At 31.2% G+C, this 19,926-nt stretch overlaps 1 protein-coding gene across 2 annotated transcripts; it reads right to left on the reverse strand.

The window, feature by feature from the left end:
* Window positions 1–2,597: 2,597 nt before the first annotated feature.
* On the reverse strand, window positions 2,598–19,903 carry LOC139525392 (sodium/potassium-transporting ATPase subunit alpha-like). Of its 2 annotated transcripts, none has more exons than XM_071320707.1 (19): window positions 19,411–19,903; window positions 14,394–14,573; window positions 13,915–14,118; window positions 13,536–13,649; window positions 11,789–11,923; window positions 11,442–11,559; window positions 10,854–11,122; window positions 10,418–10,616; window positions 9,909–10,020; window positions 9,336–9,661; window positions 8,773–8,948; window positions 8,176–8,312; window positions 7,782–7,999; window positions 7,408–7,509; window positions 6,922–7,171; window positions 6,550–6,724; window positions 5,248–5,378; window positions 4,873–4,974; window positions 2,598–4,140 (listed from the first exon to the last, which is right to left on the reverse strand). In XM_071320707.1, the coding sequence occupies exons 1-19, from the start codon at window positions 19,441–19,443 to the stop codon at window positions 4,020–4,022; spliced, it is 3,102 nt and encodes a 1,033-aa protein (XP_071176808.1). In that variant the 5' UTR covers window positions 19,444–19,903; the 3' UTR covers window positions 2,598–4,019. The 2 variants fall into 2 exon arrangements, with proteins under 2 accessions (XP_071176808.1, XP_071176809.1); XM_071320708.1 differs by having other exon boundaries at window positions 2,598–4,663; window positions 4,806–4,974; window positions 19,411–19,648.
* Window positions 19,904–19,926: the final 23 nt, after the last annotated feature.

The raw sequence follows: 19,926 nt of genomic DNA on the forward strand, positions 1-19,926 counted from the left end.
TATGACTAAAGATCAGTATTGGAATTACTGTGTTATTACATAGTGTTTTCGTGTCCATTATGCAGATTATTTAGTAAAATAGATTTTTACCGTCTAAATTTCTTTGATAGCATATTTCTATTGATGTATGGCGGTTTATCATTTAATATTAGACCAAAATTAATGTTGAACATATAATACATTTTGATAAATTGATGTTTCATAACAATACGGTTTATTTGAAACGAAAATTTGGAACCCTTTCAGCAAGATTTGTCATAGACGATTTTTAGCTTCGAGTACATTTTGGTTTGAAGACTTTAATATGTACTGTGCTTCGAACCTAACACTTGCGACAGTTTTATTTTAATGATGATGAATATGTTGGTTTTTTTCGCACTAAATGTTGCAAATTACATGTCTATCTTGTGAAAATATTAGATCATAGAAATTTCTTTTGATTTCGACTAAAGGTAGTTCAGGCATAACAAATTGTTCATGGAATGTGCTTAATCGGGGATATAATTTGCATGTCTGCACTGTGCATGACATTGTTTTGATGACATATAAAGAGAAAGTGCATCAATTTCTGCACATTTAAAAACACAAACAACAACTGTCGAAGGGACCATAGATACGAATTGATACTAAGCCTTGTTACAAGCTACCTATATTCTATTATAGAGTTGTATAATAAACCAACAAATTATTCCTGTTTTTGGTGGAGTTCGTGTTGTTGTTGTGTCCCTATTTGTGACACTTTGTTCACGCATCTTTGTCAATATAAGGGAATTTGATGCGACTGTAGTACAAGCGAGAGGTTTAGCGCATTAAAACCAGGTTCAATCCACCATTTTCTGCATTTGAAAATGCCTGTACCAAGTCAGGAATATGACAGTTGTTGGCCATGCGTTTGATGTGTTTTATCATTTGATTTGCCATTTGATACTGTAGGGACTTTCCGTTGTGAATTTTCCTCGGAGTTCAGTATTTTTGTAATTTTACTTTTTTCCAAGCATAGCATGTGTGCTTCATAGCCAATAGTACAGAAAGTTGGTTTTTAATATCAGCAAAAATTAATCAATACATAAACATGTTAGGATAAATTCCATGTATTATCACAAATTTTGTCTTTTTCTGAAGATTTTTAGTGTAAATTCTGTTACTTTTTTTTATTTCAAAAAAAATATTTAGATGAATGGATCTCATGGAGATGAAGGACTTGGTAGTGTGAAAAAGGCTTGATTTCAGAATAACCTTTAAAACTGTTTTGTTGGTTGACGATCGCATTGATGTATACTCCATATCGTTTTATTTCAAACCGGTATATCGACGTTCATTTTCTATAGAGGTTTACTCTCAACTATCATACTGCCTGTTGATACTTTTATTTTTGGCATTGCATTAGTCACATCATGTCTTCTTTAACTGTCCACGACGTTAAAATACTTAATCCCTGGGATTGATTTGTTTATTACTAATTGTAGTTTGGCTTATACATTGTTGTAACTTGCTTTCACTAACTGCGAGTACTCTCAATTCGTACTGTTAATTTGACCTGTTGATACAATTTGTACGCTCTATGTTATTTAATGTTACTTCCTGGTCTCTATTTTTACCAGCTTTGACAATTGTTTGGAATGAGTAAATTTTCACTTCTGTTCTCCATTACTGTATACCTTACAACAAAATTATTTTCATTTACCGGTGTATATTTTTCTATTTGTCTGCATTTTGTCCAAGGTTATGGTCGTCTTTCTGATATAATTTAACATCTCACCCTTTATTTTCTTCATTTTGCATTTATGTTGTGTCAGATAAAATTTATTTGATTTTAGATTTTTTGTGTTAAACACCACTTGGGGCTATTTTAAGGCAGTCGGTTTTTATAGGTGGAGGAAGCGTGGGTGCCTGCAGAAAACAACTGACCTTAGATAGTAAAACTGACAATCCTAGTAATTTAAGATTGCGAGTAAAGTGCACCTGCACGAGTGGGGTTGTAACTCACAACAGGGTTGACTGGCTAGTGATAACAGTAGTAACTACTTAGATCCCTCTGCTAATAAGCCACCATTCATTCAGTGTATGTTCACTTGTTTGTATTAATATGTCTTGATTGAGTTGAGCCATAACAATTGATATTTGCTAGCGTGTCTTTGTATGTTGTGATGTTATACTATTGTTTCAGGTAAGGATGAAGGTTGGTTCCTATTAAAATGTTTAAACCGGCTGTATTGTTTTACACTTGTGCTGTGTGAGGAACCTGATGTTCAGTGGTTCATAATGAGAGGCTCTGTGTTGAAGACTGTACTTTGTTGAACTATAATGATTACTTTTACAAATTGTGACTTGGATGGAGAGTAGTCTCAATGGCACTCATACCACTTCTTATATCGTATTCAAAACAGCAGTTCTCAATCCAAAATGTTCCTATAAAAAATATTCCAATGTATGCAACTGTTAGCCTTTCTTATCAAGGTAAAAGAAAAGCATTCCCTATTTGTTTTATCGTTTGTTACCTTTCTTAGAATGTATGTAATTAATATCTGTCATTAGATGTATGAAGACTGATCGACTAAAACAACTAACATGTACAATAGATAAAACAAAATACTCAATTATTTTAAAGTTTTTAATGAAATTTATTCTGTAATACATCCAGAAGAATCTGAGGTACAAAAACAGGTTCACATGAATCAGATGATATGTGACAAGTGAGATTCAAAAGGCTTCTTATTGCTCTGGAGTATTGCCTAGTTATGTTTAAAATATCACCTATACTCTGCAGCATGTAGTAGTCACAACCAATTCAGACTTGTATATACATATAAGTAATAAAATCAACCTGTCTTTGGAGAGTTGGGGTTCAGAACTTTTATCTAATATTACAGGTAGGATGATGTATAGGGAATATTTTAAACATGTCACATATTCTTTTTCTAATCTACATATCACAAGTACTACAACATTCTGAAGGTCCCCTGTAATATTATGTTAAATACCTTGGATATATGTTACTTTAAACTCTTCTTGGAAGTTTTTGTATACAAAACTAATTCCCCCTAAAGGCATATGGTTTTTTTATTTTTTATATTTCTCTCTGTTAAATGTATATAGATATATTTAAATGATTTTACTATAAGCCCCGTAACCATTATTGCACTCTGACAACAAAGGACCTTCAAACTATTACAGTAAATGTATTAAGCTAAAACCTAGACTGACATCAGCTGTATTCTTGGTTATTTCCAACAAACAATAATTATCAGAAATGAGATTCCATTTTCAAACTTTATAAATTTACTTATGCTCCATAATGATTCTATTCCATATAATGATCCCCTTAACTTAGTTAAATTTTGTCAGCTTTGTCATAAATCTCATTTGAACTGCTTTTCCTGTATCTGAATATATTATGCCTTGAAATTCATGTTTGTGGAATGTTAGCCAGATTATATGTACAGATATGTGAGCAATTATACAAAAAAAACATTTTGGTAAAAGACTACTTTTCTATAAAAGTTTGCATTCTACATGACATTAATACACATTCAACCAAAACATACAAATGTCAACTGTTCAACTGAATGAATCCAGATTTCCAATTTAAAATGTTGATTTCAAGTCGAATGTGAACAATAAAATAATCTGATTCTAAAAATAATAAAAAAGATGTATTTACAAATCTTACAACATACATATGTGTGAAGATGAACGTTGGTTTATCACATGACGCATGACACATAACCACTGTGTGCATAACTCACAAAATCATTGGAAAAGAAAAACATAAAAAAATGTCATCAAATCTTACTACTACACATTCATCACCATTTTAGTTAAATGCAAAATAATCCTGTTACTTCGATTTCGTAATCATGCATCTTCCACAATAGTTTCAACAATATATTAAAACGGTATAATGATCTGGATAAAAATTTACTTAAGAAAATCTTTAAAATGACACTTTTCAAAAAAATCTAAAATTCTTGTATCACTAAGTACAAAGTTTGTGTAGGTCTCTTTACAACACACTGTTTTTAATAGTAGGTTTCTCTCTCTACCCATCCACCAGGGTTTCGGCGCAAAATAAACTTTCTACTTTCATCATATATAAAGATGGCTAAACTGAATGGCATGGCTGGGAACCACCATGAGGCCCTGCAATGAAGAAAATAGAAAATATTATAATTTATCCAAATGCATTGCAGAGACAAACATTATCCTGAAATTATAACTTTTATTTCTAAGATACTTGTATAGATTTAAGAAATGAACGAAATTCTTTGAAACCAAGACTTCAATACTCCAAGTACAGAAATTTACATTTTGAACTGCTATAATTGGAGGATTAATATTATCAATAAGATTAAAACTGTAATAAATATTAAACATAAGTCTAAGAATTTTTTTTCTTAAACTTGAAATAACATTTTTTTTTCTACACAAATTTTAGTAACTGACCCACTACAATTTAAACACATTGAAGACTGTTTCAGCTTTAGTAAACTCTTGACACAAAATACATACTTACAGAGGATAAGTACAAAGTCTAAACCAAACTGACCATTATGACCCTACGGATTTGGTCAAGAAACTTTATTGCATAGACCATAACCATTTCTCTTAGGCTAATTTGATTCGTTTACTGTAGTCCTCTGTACAATCAAACATCTTATAAAACCTTTGTACATCAAACATTAAGATAAAACCTCTGTACATCAAACATTGAGATAAAACCTCTGTACATCAAACATTGAGATAAAACCTCTGTACAATCAAACATTGAGATAAAACCTCTGTACAATCAAACATTGAGATAAAACCTCTGTACATCAAACATTGAGATTAAACCTCTGTACAATCAAACATTGAGATAAAACCAGTACATACCTGAGGTTTTGCATACGAAGTCCCTTATCCAATCCTGGACAATAAGCCATAAATGCAGCAAGTGCAGTCTCAAAGAACAAACCGAATGTCATATGATGATTCCTAGAAAGAAACAAGTAATGTGTTAAATATATGCCATGTATTCTTAATCAAAAAAGTAAAGTTACTTCTGTAATCAAAATATAGAATTTTTTTTTTATCCAAATAACCAAAAACAAAAATTCTTTCAATTTTAAAATTTTGTCTAGTGAAAATTGAAGTTCAGCATTTTATCCATAACACACTTCAAAATTACAATGCAATAGTATTTATAGTTTTTGGTGCTGGACCTCACCATGCCTCAAAACCTTTCTAGTGAAAACACTGACAACTTACTTCAATCCTTGTTGAACAATGGACAATCTTCTGGTCTTGCAGATCAACAAATCAGCCCATTGTACTACGACAATGGAAACGAAGAAAGCTGTGTGGCAGGTGTATTCCAGAATCTTTCTTTGTCCATATGTCTGAAAATATATATATCAAATAATACTTAAACTCTCACACCATAATTTAATATCAATATGCATGTTTGAATTAATTTTTATATGCTGGAGCAATTCCTTTATTTAACACAACTAATTAGATGCATATCTATGCATGTTAACTATCATTTCAATAAAATGCTTGAGTAAGTCAAACCAATTTTAAATGAAAACTTTCAAGATCAACTAATCAAGTTGTTCAAGTTATTGGCTTAGGAATAGCAGTTTGCAGCAAAACCTGTCAGATTAAATTTCTATATGTAATCTCCACTTTGGAGAACTTAAACAAAATTGAATTCCCTCCCTTTGTACATAACATTTGAAAAGGTGAAGGCATCAATATCATGAATATTGTTCAATTTATTCTAATTTATTACTTCAAGCACAAACTGCTTTTTTTACACCATTAAACATTTACATAAGGTTACTTTAACTATATAATATTTGATGTGATGCTCGTAACGTAATAATTGAATGTGCTTTTTACACATCTTTCACATACTTTAAAATATTTGGACTTTAATACTTAATTACTAGTTAAGCTTAAAGTCATAAGAAACGAGTGACTGGTAAAAAATAATGTTTATCCAATTCTTGAACCAATGCATGTATATATCATAAACTTAGTCCTCTCTGCACGATTTTATCATTTTTTACGCAAATATATTGTATAATCGTCAATTTTTTTTCTCTCTGTCTGTTATGATTTAACAAATATGGCTACTCATTAAATGCCTTGTTTTGAATCCGAAGTTTACCGATTGTCACCTTATAGTAAATAATCAGCAAAAAGCATGGGTATTTAGAACGTGTTTAACATATACAATCAGGTAATTGTTTATTTTAATGACAGATTCATGCGTATTGCTATCACCCGGATTTTTACGAGGAAGGTCACGCTTAGGTCACTATGCATACGGAAAATATGTCAGCGAATTGCTTCCTGGCAGCAAGCAATTAAAAATAAGTAAACTTCTTCTAAATGTGGACAAATAATAAAAGAATTTTCCTCAAAAAAAGTATATGTACATAAGTTGTATAATGAAACCTATCCATTTAGTTTTAAAAAACATATGCATATTTTTTTTTTAATTTGAGGTTTCATTTGACTTTAAAAGTGAATGCAAATTTTTCATAAAAATAGAAATCTTACCCATTCCTGTCCGTAAGAATCTTGTAGATCATTAACAGCCTTGGAATCCCATTCTTCACGGAGACCCAACAATCTGGATACCCAGAATCCATTCTCTACCATGATGACAAAGTAAACAAAGAAACCAGCTGATGCCTGGATCATACCAATCTGTCCATATGCCATACTGATCAATCTGGCAATAAATTTACTTAGGCTTATTATTTCTCACCAAAACAATTGTCACATTGAAAATACAGGATAATCAACTTTAAAAAGATTTCTTCATTTTTATTGATAAAACAGAAGTTTTTTTGTCATAAAATATCATTTCATTATGGACTTGACAGAAATTCTTTATTCAGTAATTAATAAATGATATGCATGACTTACCTTTCATTTACAAGTTTGTCCTTGAGTGGATCACGAGGTTCACGCTTCATGATGTCAGATTCTGGTCCTTCATAAGCAAGGGAGATAGCAGGTACCATGTCAGTTCCTAAATCAATACACAGAATGGTGATGGTTCCTAATGGCAGGGGAATATCCAATAAGATGAAGAACAAGAATGGTGAAATTTCAGGAATGTTGGAGGTCAAAGTGTAGGCAATAGACTTCTTCAAGTTATCAAAAATCAAACGACCTGTAAACATAAAACAATAAAATGAAAATATCAGTTCTTCTGTAATGACATTTTTTAAAAAAACTATAAAACTTTTATATTCTCAGACAGTAGAATCAGTTAGTTTTTGAAGGTAAACATAATGGTTAAGTTGAAATCTTATTTTTTATACTGTTAATATGTAAATATATATATAAAAGAAATACATGCATTACAAATAACGAACTTCTTCAACAAAGATACTTATTTATACACACCTTCTTCAACACCAGTTACAATAGAGGCAAAGTTGTCATCCAACAAGATCATGTCAGCTGCTTGTTTACTGACATCACTACCAGCAATACCCATAGCAACACCTGCAAAAGGCAAAAAAATTATTGTAATATGGAACTAAAACTGTAAAACTTGTAAATATCTGCTTTGTTTTCTCCAGCTACTATTAAACAACAATTTTTAAGAAAAATCTTCAATAGTGAATCAGAATCAAAGTAGATTCAAAATTTTGCACTGTGCATGGTGAATATTTGTTGAATTACAAATTCTATGATAAAATATTACTTCATGAACAAAAGTACTTTAACTTTATTTTTAACATGACAATAAGATGAAATCCAAAGCTAAACCTTACCAATATCAGCCTTTTTGAGAGCAGGAGAATCATTGACACCATCACCAGTTACAGCTACAATCTGTCCCTGTCTCTGACAACCTTCAACAATGATCAATTTCTGTTGTGGGGAAGTTCTGGCAAATACAATCTCAGGATGGTTCTTAAGGATCTCATCAATCTGTGCTGGGGTCATGTCACGAAGGTCAGAACCATGGACAACAGCTGCTGTAGCTTCACTGTAAACAAAAGTCATCATTAGTTTGTGACTGATTTTTACCTTACTTTTCATATTCATATGCCTCATAAATAGAATTCTTGTACAGAGGAATAATTTCTAAAAGAGACTAATTCAATTAGTAAATTAGACTGTTTTTATTTCTTCAAGTATTTCAAGCAGTAATCTAATACTAACCTTGGTTCTACTTCTTCAATTGGACATCCACGTTCATTTGCAATATCTTCAACAGTCTTGCTTCCTTCAGAAATGATACCAACACCCTTAGCAATAGCCTTAGCTGTGATTGGATGATCACCAGTAACCATGATAACCTAGAAAAATAAGGAATTCAAGTCATTATATGTATTGACCATTTGTATTTTCTAAATTCATATATTCATTAAATTATAATCCTGAAGATTAAAGAACTTATTCCATGAAATTTTTAAATACTTTTTTGTGTAAGGGATATTCCAGAAAAAAATGTATGGGGGAGGGGGGGGGGGGTTTGAAGGCACATTATATTAATAATACATGGGTGATGGGTATCAGAGCAACTTTTCACACTATAATGCACTATAAGTCTCAATTACAATTGTCTGGGTGGCGGGTGCTGACAAAAAGTGCCTTCCACCCCCCACCCCTACATTTTTTTCTGGAATAGCCCTAATAAAGTTGAGGGTTTGAAAGTGTATTCATAAAATATTAAATTCAAAAATCTTATATTGAACAAATAATGTACATTTGTTTTTGTGCTAATGTTAAAGTGACATGATGTTGTGTTGACCTCACCTTAATACCAGCACTTCTACATTTTCCTACAGCATCGGGTACAGCAGCCCTAGGTGGATCAATCATAGACATTAGTCCCACAAATCTCAATCCAGACAATGGGAAGTTCTGTTCTTCAGCGTCAAAGTTGTATCCCATAGGGTACTGGTCAGATGGCATGAAATAATCACAGAATCCTACAAACAGTAAACACTTATTTAAAGCCATGTATTCTATATCAATCAGTAAGATGTATTTCACACAGATAACAGGTTTATCTTATATTTGTGTAGTTTCTTTTTCTACTAGAACTAAATGTCTTGAATATTTCAACTTAGTAATTCAGTAAAGCTGATTTGTCAATAGAATAAGAAAGCTATGTCATAAACTAAAGGATTTAATGTGTATCATTATCATGTAAATATTTAATGGCTGAAAAAATTAAAATAAATTCTGATATACATGTAAGTATTTAGTCAACTAATAACAATATAACCTTATCTTATCAGGATCTACTTTAAACAAACAAAACAAATAATAAGTTTTGATCTTTTATATGTTTTTAAATTTCTAAATAATCTTACCCAAAACTCTTTCTCCAAGACCTCCTAATTCCATGTAGGCAGTGTTGAAATATTCCCTGAAGTTGTCGTCCAATGGAATCTCTTTGCCTTGAAACAAGACACTTCCACATCTGTCAAGGATTCTTTCAGGTGCACCTTTCATCACCAAGATATATCGTGGATCGTTAGGATTATCTGTCTCGTGAATAGATACTTGGTATTTGTTAGTAGAATTGAAGGGAATTTCACAGACTTTCTTGTGCTTGCCTCTGAATTCAGTGACTTTCCCAATAGACAATTCAACACACTTCAATAAAGCAGATTCTGATGCATCACCCATACATTCTCTGAAAAACAAACAATTGAATACTAAGTGTTATCAACCTTCTATTCACTTATATCTTTCAGGATGATTTCAAAGCAATAGAATAAAAAATATTCAAACTGGGTTTTTTTTATTGTAAAAAGTATATTTACTCATTTTTAATGAAATGAATTTAACTTATATAGAGATTGTTTTTGTATTTAACACTCAAGTGTATGATGTATGATATTGGTTTATCTGTCTGTATTATGTCTTTTAAGGTACTGTACCTCTTTAATACAGGAACATTATCTTGGCCTCCTTTGAATTCAGCACGGTTACACAACATAGAAATTCTTGACAAAGCCATCCATGACTCATCTGCTCTTCCGTATGTAGCGTCTGAAAAAAAAATAATTTGTTTTTATCTTCAATTCTGTTGTATTACATGTAACTGATATGCAATAGTAAATCAGACCATTAATATTTAATAAGCATAAAACAATCCTAGGGAATTATACTGCAATAAATGTAGCCAACATTTAATAACAGACAAATCTAATTGCAGTTAAAATTATCAACCAAAGGTGCCTTTAAAATTGTAAGCCTAGGCATAATGTTGTCTCAGTGGCAACCATACCACATCTTCTTTTACATAGAATGAAAAGTAAACATTCTTTTCAGCTCAAGTCTGTACACCGACAAGTAAGCATTGACAATTTTGCCCATAATCATGTATGAGAATGAAAACATGTTACTTTAACTAATTATAGTTGGTAAAGATATGTTGTTTACTTACTTGTCTGATCATCACTGGTATCAGCCTCAACAATTTTACCATCAAACCACATGTGAGCAACTGTCATTCTGTTTTGTGTCAAGGTACCAGTCTTATCTGAGCAAATAGTTGATGTGGATCCTAGAGTCTCTACAGCTTCCAAATTCTTTACCAAACAGTTCTTGCTAGCCATACGTTTGGCTGTCAGTGTCAAACATACCTAGAAAAAGAAAATGTTATTCAAATGTAAATCAACCACTCCAGCACAAGTTAACAGAATCCAGGAGATCAGTCTCACTACTAGATTAAGCACAGCTTTTTTTTAACATTGCAGTTAATTTAGTTAATAACAATTATGTCTAATTTTTACTTTATGCTACGTGTGTTTTCAATTTTTCCCCCTGCAAGTTGTAGGAAAAAAATAACCCCAATTAATTATACATGTGAGATAACTTACGGTGACAGTTGCCAAGAGACCTTCAGGTACATTAGCTACAATGATACCAATCAAGAAGATAACAGCGTCCAACCAGAAATATCCCAAGATAAATGCAATGATAAAGAATGAGACTCCTAAGAATACAGCTACACCAGTGATAATATGGATAAAATGAGCAATCTCTTTAGCAATAGGTGTTGTTCCAACTTCCAATCCAGAGGCCAAGTTAGCAATACGTCCCATCACAGTGGTGTCACCAGTTCTTACAACAATACCTCTACATGTTCCTGAAAAATATCAAGAAATAGTAAATTCACATAATTTTTATAAATTTCCTTAGCTCCCTTCTACTGTTTGATCTTTTCAAATTGCATTTAAAGGCATTTGTGAGATGTTGTCAAAATGTATTTCAAAAAAATTTGTGCGATCTTGTCAAAACGTATTTATGAGCATCTGTGGGATAATCTTCAAATGGACAGGTTTCCATTTAAATTAAAATCAAAACTTCAGAACAGATTACAAAGTTCCTGTAAAAAAACCAGAAATATCTTTTTCTGTTAATACTAATAGATTTTTTTATAATGTAATATTTGATGGATATAATACCTTCTACAGCATTGGTAGAAAAGAAAGCCAAATTCTTAGTTTCTAGAGGATTTTCATTAGTGAAGTCAGCATTTCTGGTCTGTGGTTCAGATTCTCCTGTCAGTGAGGAATTGTCAACCTGTAATTCAAAATATCAAACTGTAAACAATATTCAAACAGTCGAAATATTACTGCTGTTAGCTTTAAAATTCAAATGAAAAAGTGCTTTCATCTTTTAAAAATTGATATAAATAAATGTGTTTATAGATTTCATTAACATGATTAATATCAGCAATCAATATTCTAACCTGGTCAAAATCAGCCAATTTAGTATAAATGTAAAACAACAATTATCTTAAATGACCTACCTTGAAACTGTGAGCTACAATGACTCTGACATCAGCAGGAACTCTGTCTCCAAACTTGACGTCCACTATATCTCCTAATGCAATCTCTTCAGCTTTAATTTCATATGTATTTCCACTTCGGAGTACTCTTGCATACTACAGAAAAAAAAAATCAATTCATTAAAACAAAATATATGATGTGCTCCAGGTTATATTTACTTTTTCTTGGAATTTCTCCTTGAATTTTTCAAATCAATGTGAAAAAAGAATTTGGCATAAAAAAATAGATTCAGTGTTTTATTTGCAATAACATCAGCAAACTAAACAAAACATTTAATTCACATATTTTTTGTTTAGGCTCATAAAAATGTTAACGCAACAGAGCAATTGGTTAGAGGAAATAATAATTACAAGTGTCTCTAATCATAGGAAGTTGTCTCTTTCAGTTCACGAGCTAAACTATTGTATATTAACCCTTTTTTGTGCAAAATAATATTTTATAAGATTTGTTTATAAGGCCAGGGTTTTTTAATTTGTTGGTTTACAGATTTATCCCATAAAAAAGTCAGGTCGGTCGGTCAGAAAAAAATATCTTAAAGACAGAAATATATGCAAAATATATATTTCACCTTTCTAACAATATGTTTGTTATACTATTTTTTTGTCATCATTTCTTAAATTTTAGTTCGATGAAATATTATTGTTCAGCGGTCATAAACATCGTACGACATTGTCTAATAATTTTCCTGTAAAAAAAAGGGGGGTGCACAGACAAAGACGAAATTAAATCATCATTTCACAAACAAGAAAAACAGATTCGCATAGCTCTTAATCAATTCAAGAAAACTTGGTGAATAATGATCTTCAAGCATGAAAACTAATAAAGACAAAATGTAAAAACGTTGTACGAAAATAAGTTTCAACACACGTGTCTAAAACGAAAGACTTGTTCACTGGAAAACAAGAATAATGGGTTTATCTATTGTCATGCATTCCCGTTTATAATCCAAATGGACGAAAAAAAAACCCAAAAAACTGTGAAACCAGAAAATTTTTAACGATTTGTTTATATTTAGTACTTAAACTTGATGTCTTCCACCTGACCACATTTGGACAAGTCTATTTCTATGAGATGATGCATCTTACTGACTGATGACAAATAAGGAAAACGAACTTATCGTGTAATTGGTTTTAAACACAGGTTATGTTCCGCAAAATTATTTGCGCAAATGGCATTTCAAGGTCAGTTATAATTGATTTGTCTATTTTTAGAAACGTAAACTAGAAGTTTTATTTTTTCACAACAGTATGTGTTATCAATTTTGTTAGGGCTATTCCAGAAAAAAATGTATGCGAGGGGGGGGGGGGGGGGTGTTGGAAGGCACATTAGATTAATAATACATGGGTGATGGGTATCAGAGCAACTTTTCACACTATAATTCTCAATTACAATTTGTCTGGGTGGCGGGTGCTGACAAAAACTGCCTTCCAACCCCCCATACATTTTTTTCTGGAATAGCCCTTAGTGATTAATGCATTCCATTTCATAACAAAAGACTATTTTATTTATTAGAGTCAGGGGGAATAAAAAAGTATGAAAAGTCAATTTTATTTTTATTCTGGAAATCGGCAAAATCGGGTCGGCGGATCTGTAAACCATCAAATTAAAAAATCCTGGCCTAAGTTTAAACTTTCTCTTCTATTCAATCAACCCTTCATCCAGTTACAAATTAAAACAAAAACTTATGGTATATATTTTTATACATACTTGTGGAACCATGTTTTTAAAGGAATCCATAATTCTTGAACTTTTGGCTTCTTGGTAATAAGAGAAACAACCAGTGACAACTACTACAGCTGTTAATACAATACCTAAATATAACTGGAAAATACAAACAAAACATGTTATAATTATTGCACCTACATTACATTAATAAGGAATTCTTTAATAAATATACAACATATTCATATTGTACGAAGACTTTGACTTGTAAAAAAGAGAAAAAGAGAATATATAGCTAGTTTTTATTTAAGGAAATGTCTAGGCTATTTTTATCTTTCTAAACCATTGATTTCTATCAGTAAAATAAATCTAATGTTTTGTTTTTGTCAAATTACATGTTAACATAGAAACTGTGTACACTTACATTATCACCTGGTGGAGTTTCATCTTGAGAAGCTTGAATAGAATAAGCTATAAAACATAAAATAGCTCCTATCCACAGTAGTAAAGAGAACCCAGTAAACAATTGTTTACAAAACTTCACCCACTCCGGAGTTGTAGGCGGCGGCGTTAAAGCATTTGGACCATCTCTTTCTAAGATACGTTTTGCATCTTCTATAGTCAAACCCTGTAAAAAACAAAACAATACTGTATTCTATCATTTTGGTACTTTGAATGACATTTAGGTATTTATAAGTATTTTTTCAGAGATAGATGCCTGTAAGTTAATTATGTTTATTTTTAAATTGGAACCTTGCCCTGAAGTATTCCTGGCTGGTAAGGTGCATACCAGCTACCCTGCTATGACCAACAAATTAAATGCTGCTATATAAACATCTTTAGTTCTGGTCTTCCTGTATTTCAATTAATTCTTTATTAAGTGATATTTAAACAGATATATACCGAATTGGGATCAGATCCTAGTCTTTCATATAATTCTGGAAGTGGTATTTTATGCTCGTCCATTTCCAATTCTTGTTTAAGTTCATCAAGATTTTCCTTCTTCTTGGTCTTTTTGGATTTTTTCTTGCCATCATCTCCTCCAGGTGTGACAGCATATCTGTAACTGTCTGCCCTCTTGTCCTACAAACAAATATAGAAAATTGTTAACTGATGGAATCATTGTAAAAACATAATTCTGTAGGACAAGAATTTATTAATAAAGGTTGACAAATCAGCCATTGTAATGCAGTCAAATAGGGTACCATGTCACATATGGAATTTAGGTAGCTTTTATCATTTTAGCCTTATCAATAATTTGCAACCCTGATTTTATGTAAAAAAGGTAGTTTTCAGCAGTACTTTATGAACAGTTCCTCAAAGCTGGATATTTGATAATTTCACTGGGAATTATAATGCAAGTAAAATTTTGTTTTCATATCCAATTTGTACAATTAAACATCTTGAGACAAAAGGATTACAGTTTTCTTTATTGCAAAAAAATAATTGCATAAAAAAGTTATTTAGTTTCAACCAAACCATTGTGGTTTATAGGGTAAGATGCTAACATGAAATCAATGGAGGTCTTTAGTTAACCATGTTAACTATGGACAAAATGATGGAATATAAAATTTTAAATGATTCTTTATAAATAACATAACAGTTGTTATACATGTTTTGTGTTGGCATTTTTATTCCATAAGATGTGTCAGTATCTCTTTTGAAGTTGAAGTTACATGTACTGCCTTGCTTGAAATTCAATTGAGATCTACATTGTGTTGTAAACCTATGTATCACAATTAATCAAAGGTATATAAAAATATTTAAAGCCCAGACAAATAATGTTATAATCAATTATGATAACCTACTGTGATAAATTGACAGACCTATTATGACATTATGTCCCAGTTCAGTACACTGATGAATTATTTAACATTATGTCTTCAATAATAAGATGAATACATTTTTCACCTTCAATAAAAATTTAACCTTAATGTAGACAAAAAAATGTTTCTGCAGATTTTTGAAGCAGTTACAATAAAATAAATATTTGTGAAAAATCTATAATGAATATTATTTAACTTCTTACTATATAAAATGTCAGGGCATTGATTATGACATTAACAATGAGGATACAATTCTGTGTTGACACAGAATAATGACCTTAAAGACATACTACCAGTTAACCTTAGTTTACCTTATTTGTTAGGTGATAAGTACACTTACAGTGAATACATACATTTACTTTGTAAACAAATGATATAAAACTATCATAAACATTTGATTCATTTTATAGGTACTCCTTTTAAAATTATTTAGCAAATGTTGAAATTAATGTTTGAAACAAAATGTTTAACCAATCAAGCATAAAATTCTACTTATCATTGTTTTTATGTAACAACAAAGGGACCAACCACTATTGTTATCAACAATGTCATTATCTTTTTTTAACATTTTGTTGAATTCATGTAATAGTTTATCACACTTAGTGTAAACATTACATCATCATCAATACCTTAAGATAAACCCCAAACAAAGGACATTATGTCATAAAGGTTGACATTGTGTATAATAATTCCCACAACACACAAGCATTATGTACATAACATTTTATCTATGTTTTCTTGATATATTTGGAAGTGGAGACTAAAAGGGGGATAAAATACACCACATGTAGACATTATATTGATGTTAATAACTGATCTGAACTTAGCTGCCAGGAGAGTGATTGAAGTTTTTCACTATAAAAGCATAATGAGAAACACAGGATCAATTATCTGCTTGTCTGATATTGATCTACATTACCTACTATGAAAATTAATCTTAAAACTTATTGAAAATAAGCCAGTTACTCTGAAAGAATCAATAATCTACCTAAATGTTTATCTCAAACATATTTCCTCACAAATGCACTAAGATATATATAAACAAAATCAGATATTTTCAGTGCTTTTGTTAGCCTTAAGTTTTGCCATGTGTTTTTAAATTCTAAACCTTATCTTATATTTATTATACTTTTATACATGGTACAAAAAAGCTTTACACCATATTGCGATTAGGATTGATTAATAATTTATTTGAATAATCAATAATGAATTATAAAAAATATATTGGATGTTTCCCATGAATAAGAGGGTATATGGATCTGGACAGAGAAATAGATCTAAGGACCCTCCTGCCAAAATTATTACAACTTATTACAATAACTATGCCAACGTACAGACATGTTTAGATAAAAGTAGAAACCCAAACTAAGCATCACAATCCTTTTAATTACTTTGACTTCCTTATTCATTCTTGTCTGCCTGTCCCAAGTCAGGAGCCTCTGGCCTTTGTTAGTCTTGTGTTATTTTAATTTTAGTTTCTTGTGTACAATTTGGAAATTAGTATGGCGTTCATAATCACTGAACTAGTATATATTTGTTTAGGGGCCAGTTGAAGGACGCCTCCGGGTGCGGGAATTTCTCGCTACATTGAAGACCTGTTGATGACCTTCTGCTGTTGTTTTTTTCTATGGTCGGGTTGTTGTCTCTTCGGCACATTCCCCATTTCCATTCTCAATTTTATTGTCTAAGATTATTCAGTCAATAAGATGGATGGATTCAAAAGAAATTCTTAACTATACATTGTCATAACACTGAAACTGCTGTCACATGATGCAATTTTAAGAACAACATTTTCAGAGAGAAAATTACATTTAAAAGCAAAAAATATACCTAAATTAATATAAAGTAAGTATGTTTCCCACTTTGATAATGATTGCTCCTTTACAGTTGTAACAGAATCCCAATGGCCATTCATTAATTTTAAAGTAAATACCTTTTGTACATGCATGTTATTGTACATTTATATTTAACCTACATCAAAGAACTTATACAATTACATGTGCAGGTATATTAATCCGGCTGTTAGTTTTTTGTTTTATTTGATTTTACATTGTACATTTGTCATTCAATGCCTTTCATAACTTGCTTCATCGTATGGGTTTGCCCTTAGTTGACAATGGTTGAAGGTCATAGAGGTTATTCATTTTGTTGGTATTTTCTGTGATTTTGTTTCGGGTTGAGAGCTATCTCATCTGCAATCATATCATCTCTTATTTTGATATTGTGATATTCTAAATTGTTGTCTTGACAAACTATGACAATTTTTGTTAGTCTTCTTGGCCTGTTGTAGTCTGTAATGTTTATTTTCTCCAGTATTTGTGGTCTGCAGGGACAGTAACACCAAGGATTCACTCAAGCTGGTGCTAGAATTGTTTAAACCCACACCAGATTTAAGATATAAGTGTTACTTCATATACATTTAGATAGGTTGAAGGTTAAACCTTTAACAAGTAAATCAGTACTTTCAAAAGTTTTTAAGTACATTGTAAAAGGAATCTATAATTCAAGAAGATGGAAAAGAAGAGGACAGTGATACAGATAATGTAAAACAGGGAGTCTAGGGGTTGCCTAGTAAACCTAGCAAACACTAAACTTAACTAGTCTAAACTCCATCAATGTCCTTTTATCATGATACCTGAATATTCATTGTTAAACGATTTGTAAATATTGAATTCACCAGTTGTGAGTTGAATTGATATTCATGCCTTCAAAAAAATAAATTCAAGGAAAGGTCCAATCAGGGGAGACACATGAAACACCAAATTTATTATCTAGAATTCGAACATGCTGCATATGCATTGTCTATATGCTGACAAAAGATTACTTTGCAGCACAATTCATAGTTCTCACTTAGGTCAATCAATGTCCATGAACTTACTTAACTAGGCGAATAAAATTTAGAAGTGTGAAGTTTAATATTCTTAATTTTAGGAGAAAAAGGTTGAGCATAAAAAGTCCAATTTTTTTTAGTTTGAGGAAAAAATTGTTTATAATATTAATTTTGTGCATCTTCCATTGCTTAGTTAAATGGATTCCATGTTTTAAAAGCTTCAATTGATGTTTCTTAAACCTGTTAGTTTGTGGAGTGAAATTAAGTAGACATAGTTTAGGGTAAGTCTGGCATGCTTTTTAGTTCTAATTCTTTGGTATGATAAGAAATATGCTTTTATCTTGTGACTTCATCTTTAGATTTTATAAAATGCCAACAATAAACGATCTGTATAAATACATGTAGTGTATGTTTGGGGTTGATAAAATTGGTTTATCCCTGAATTGATACATAATTTGGGTAGTCACTATTAATAAGGAACTTTACAACTAGTTGAAAGTTCTATGCAAAATTTGCAATTGTTATTACATCAATGGCATTGAGTATACACAAAGTATTGAATAATAATGAAATAAAGTTCACATGTGTCCATATATTTGCTATTTAGAAATAAATTAAGAAACTATAATTTGTAGACCTAATTTCTACACACTAGTATCATTTTACTATAATACTTCCATGCTATAATGAACTAAAGAAAAAGATACTGTGTGATATGGTTCAGTGAAAAACATCAAATGACCTCCAAATGCTGAGGGAAATGACCTTTTGATAAACCATGTTATTCTGTTTTTTAAGAGCTGCTACAAAACTTGCTTATGTAAAATATTTAATCGTAGATGGTAACTACAGTACGGTTCACGTTATTATTCTTTTGCTGTTTGAGGAAAATTGGGAATGCATCGATAAATACATCAGAATCAATCAATATGGATCCGGGTAATAAGTAGGTCACTACACATTTCCCAATGAATACAGTTATATGACTCAAAGCCCAATGAATATACTTGAAATAATTTTTCTCGGAATAAAACCAAAATTTTTCACACAATACACTTGTTATAATACGGCAATAAAATTTTGGGGACCGGCACAATGCCACAAAGCTGAGGCGGCCGCAAATATTCCACAAAACGTAACGTTTTACCAAGATTTGTGTACTTAAAATAAAAGTAGAAAAATGCTAATGGTTAGTCTGGCATGCCGTGAGTTAAATCCTACCATTTTCTTAATCATTTAAACATAATAAATGGTTAATATTTACCTCTTTAGACTTGGAAACCTTCGTCGACGCCATCGTGTCCGACGGTCACTGCAATGGAAAGCTTGATGTGAGGAACCAATGAAAATTACTAATTCTGTGACGTCAACACACTGACTCTGACATTTTTAAATGGAATTGCGAAATAATCACCTAAAATTCCTTTGGATTGCAAATTGTTTTATTTCAAAATAAGAACAGAATTTTATTTTTACCCTTTATTCTCTAAAAGAATTTTTATAAACTGATTATTCGAAAGTAAAGAGTATAATGAAGTCACGTGGTAATGCAATTTCTTTTGCCACGCCTCCTTTTGCCCCTCGGCAATAAATTTTGTGACACTTTTAAGTTTTACAGGTGAATTTTGTATTTGCAAGGACGTTCGTTTGCCCTTGACTAATATTATTTTACAATGTCACAAATTATGAAAGGACACAAGAAAGACTATATGATAATTTGAATCCCTTTCCTCGTCTCCCTGTGGTGAACTGAGTGCACTGAACTTTATTATTGATTAGA

This window comes from Mytilus edulis, chromosome 5, assembly GCF_963676685.1.
Source record: "Mytilus edulis chromosome 5, xbMytEdul2.2, whole genome shotgun sequence".
NCBI classification, from domain to species: domain Eukaryota; kingdom Metazoa; phylum Mollusca; class Bivalvia; order Mytilida; family Mytilidae; genus Mytilus; species Mytilus edulis.

Coding starts and splice junctions, on each gene's coding strand:
- LOC139525392 (XM_071320707.1), bottom strand. CDS start 19,443: ATGGCGTCGACGAAGGTTTCCAAGTCTAAAGAG. Junction 5,379..6,549: donor ATTCTTACGGACAGGAATGG/GTAAGATTTCTA, acceptor ATATATTTTCAG/ACATATGGACAAAGAAAGAT. Junction 4,141..4,872: donor CTTCGTATGCAAAACCTCAG/GTATGTACTGGT, acceptor TCTTCATTGCAG/GGCCTCATGGTGGTTCCCAG.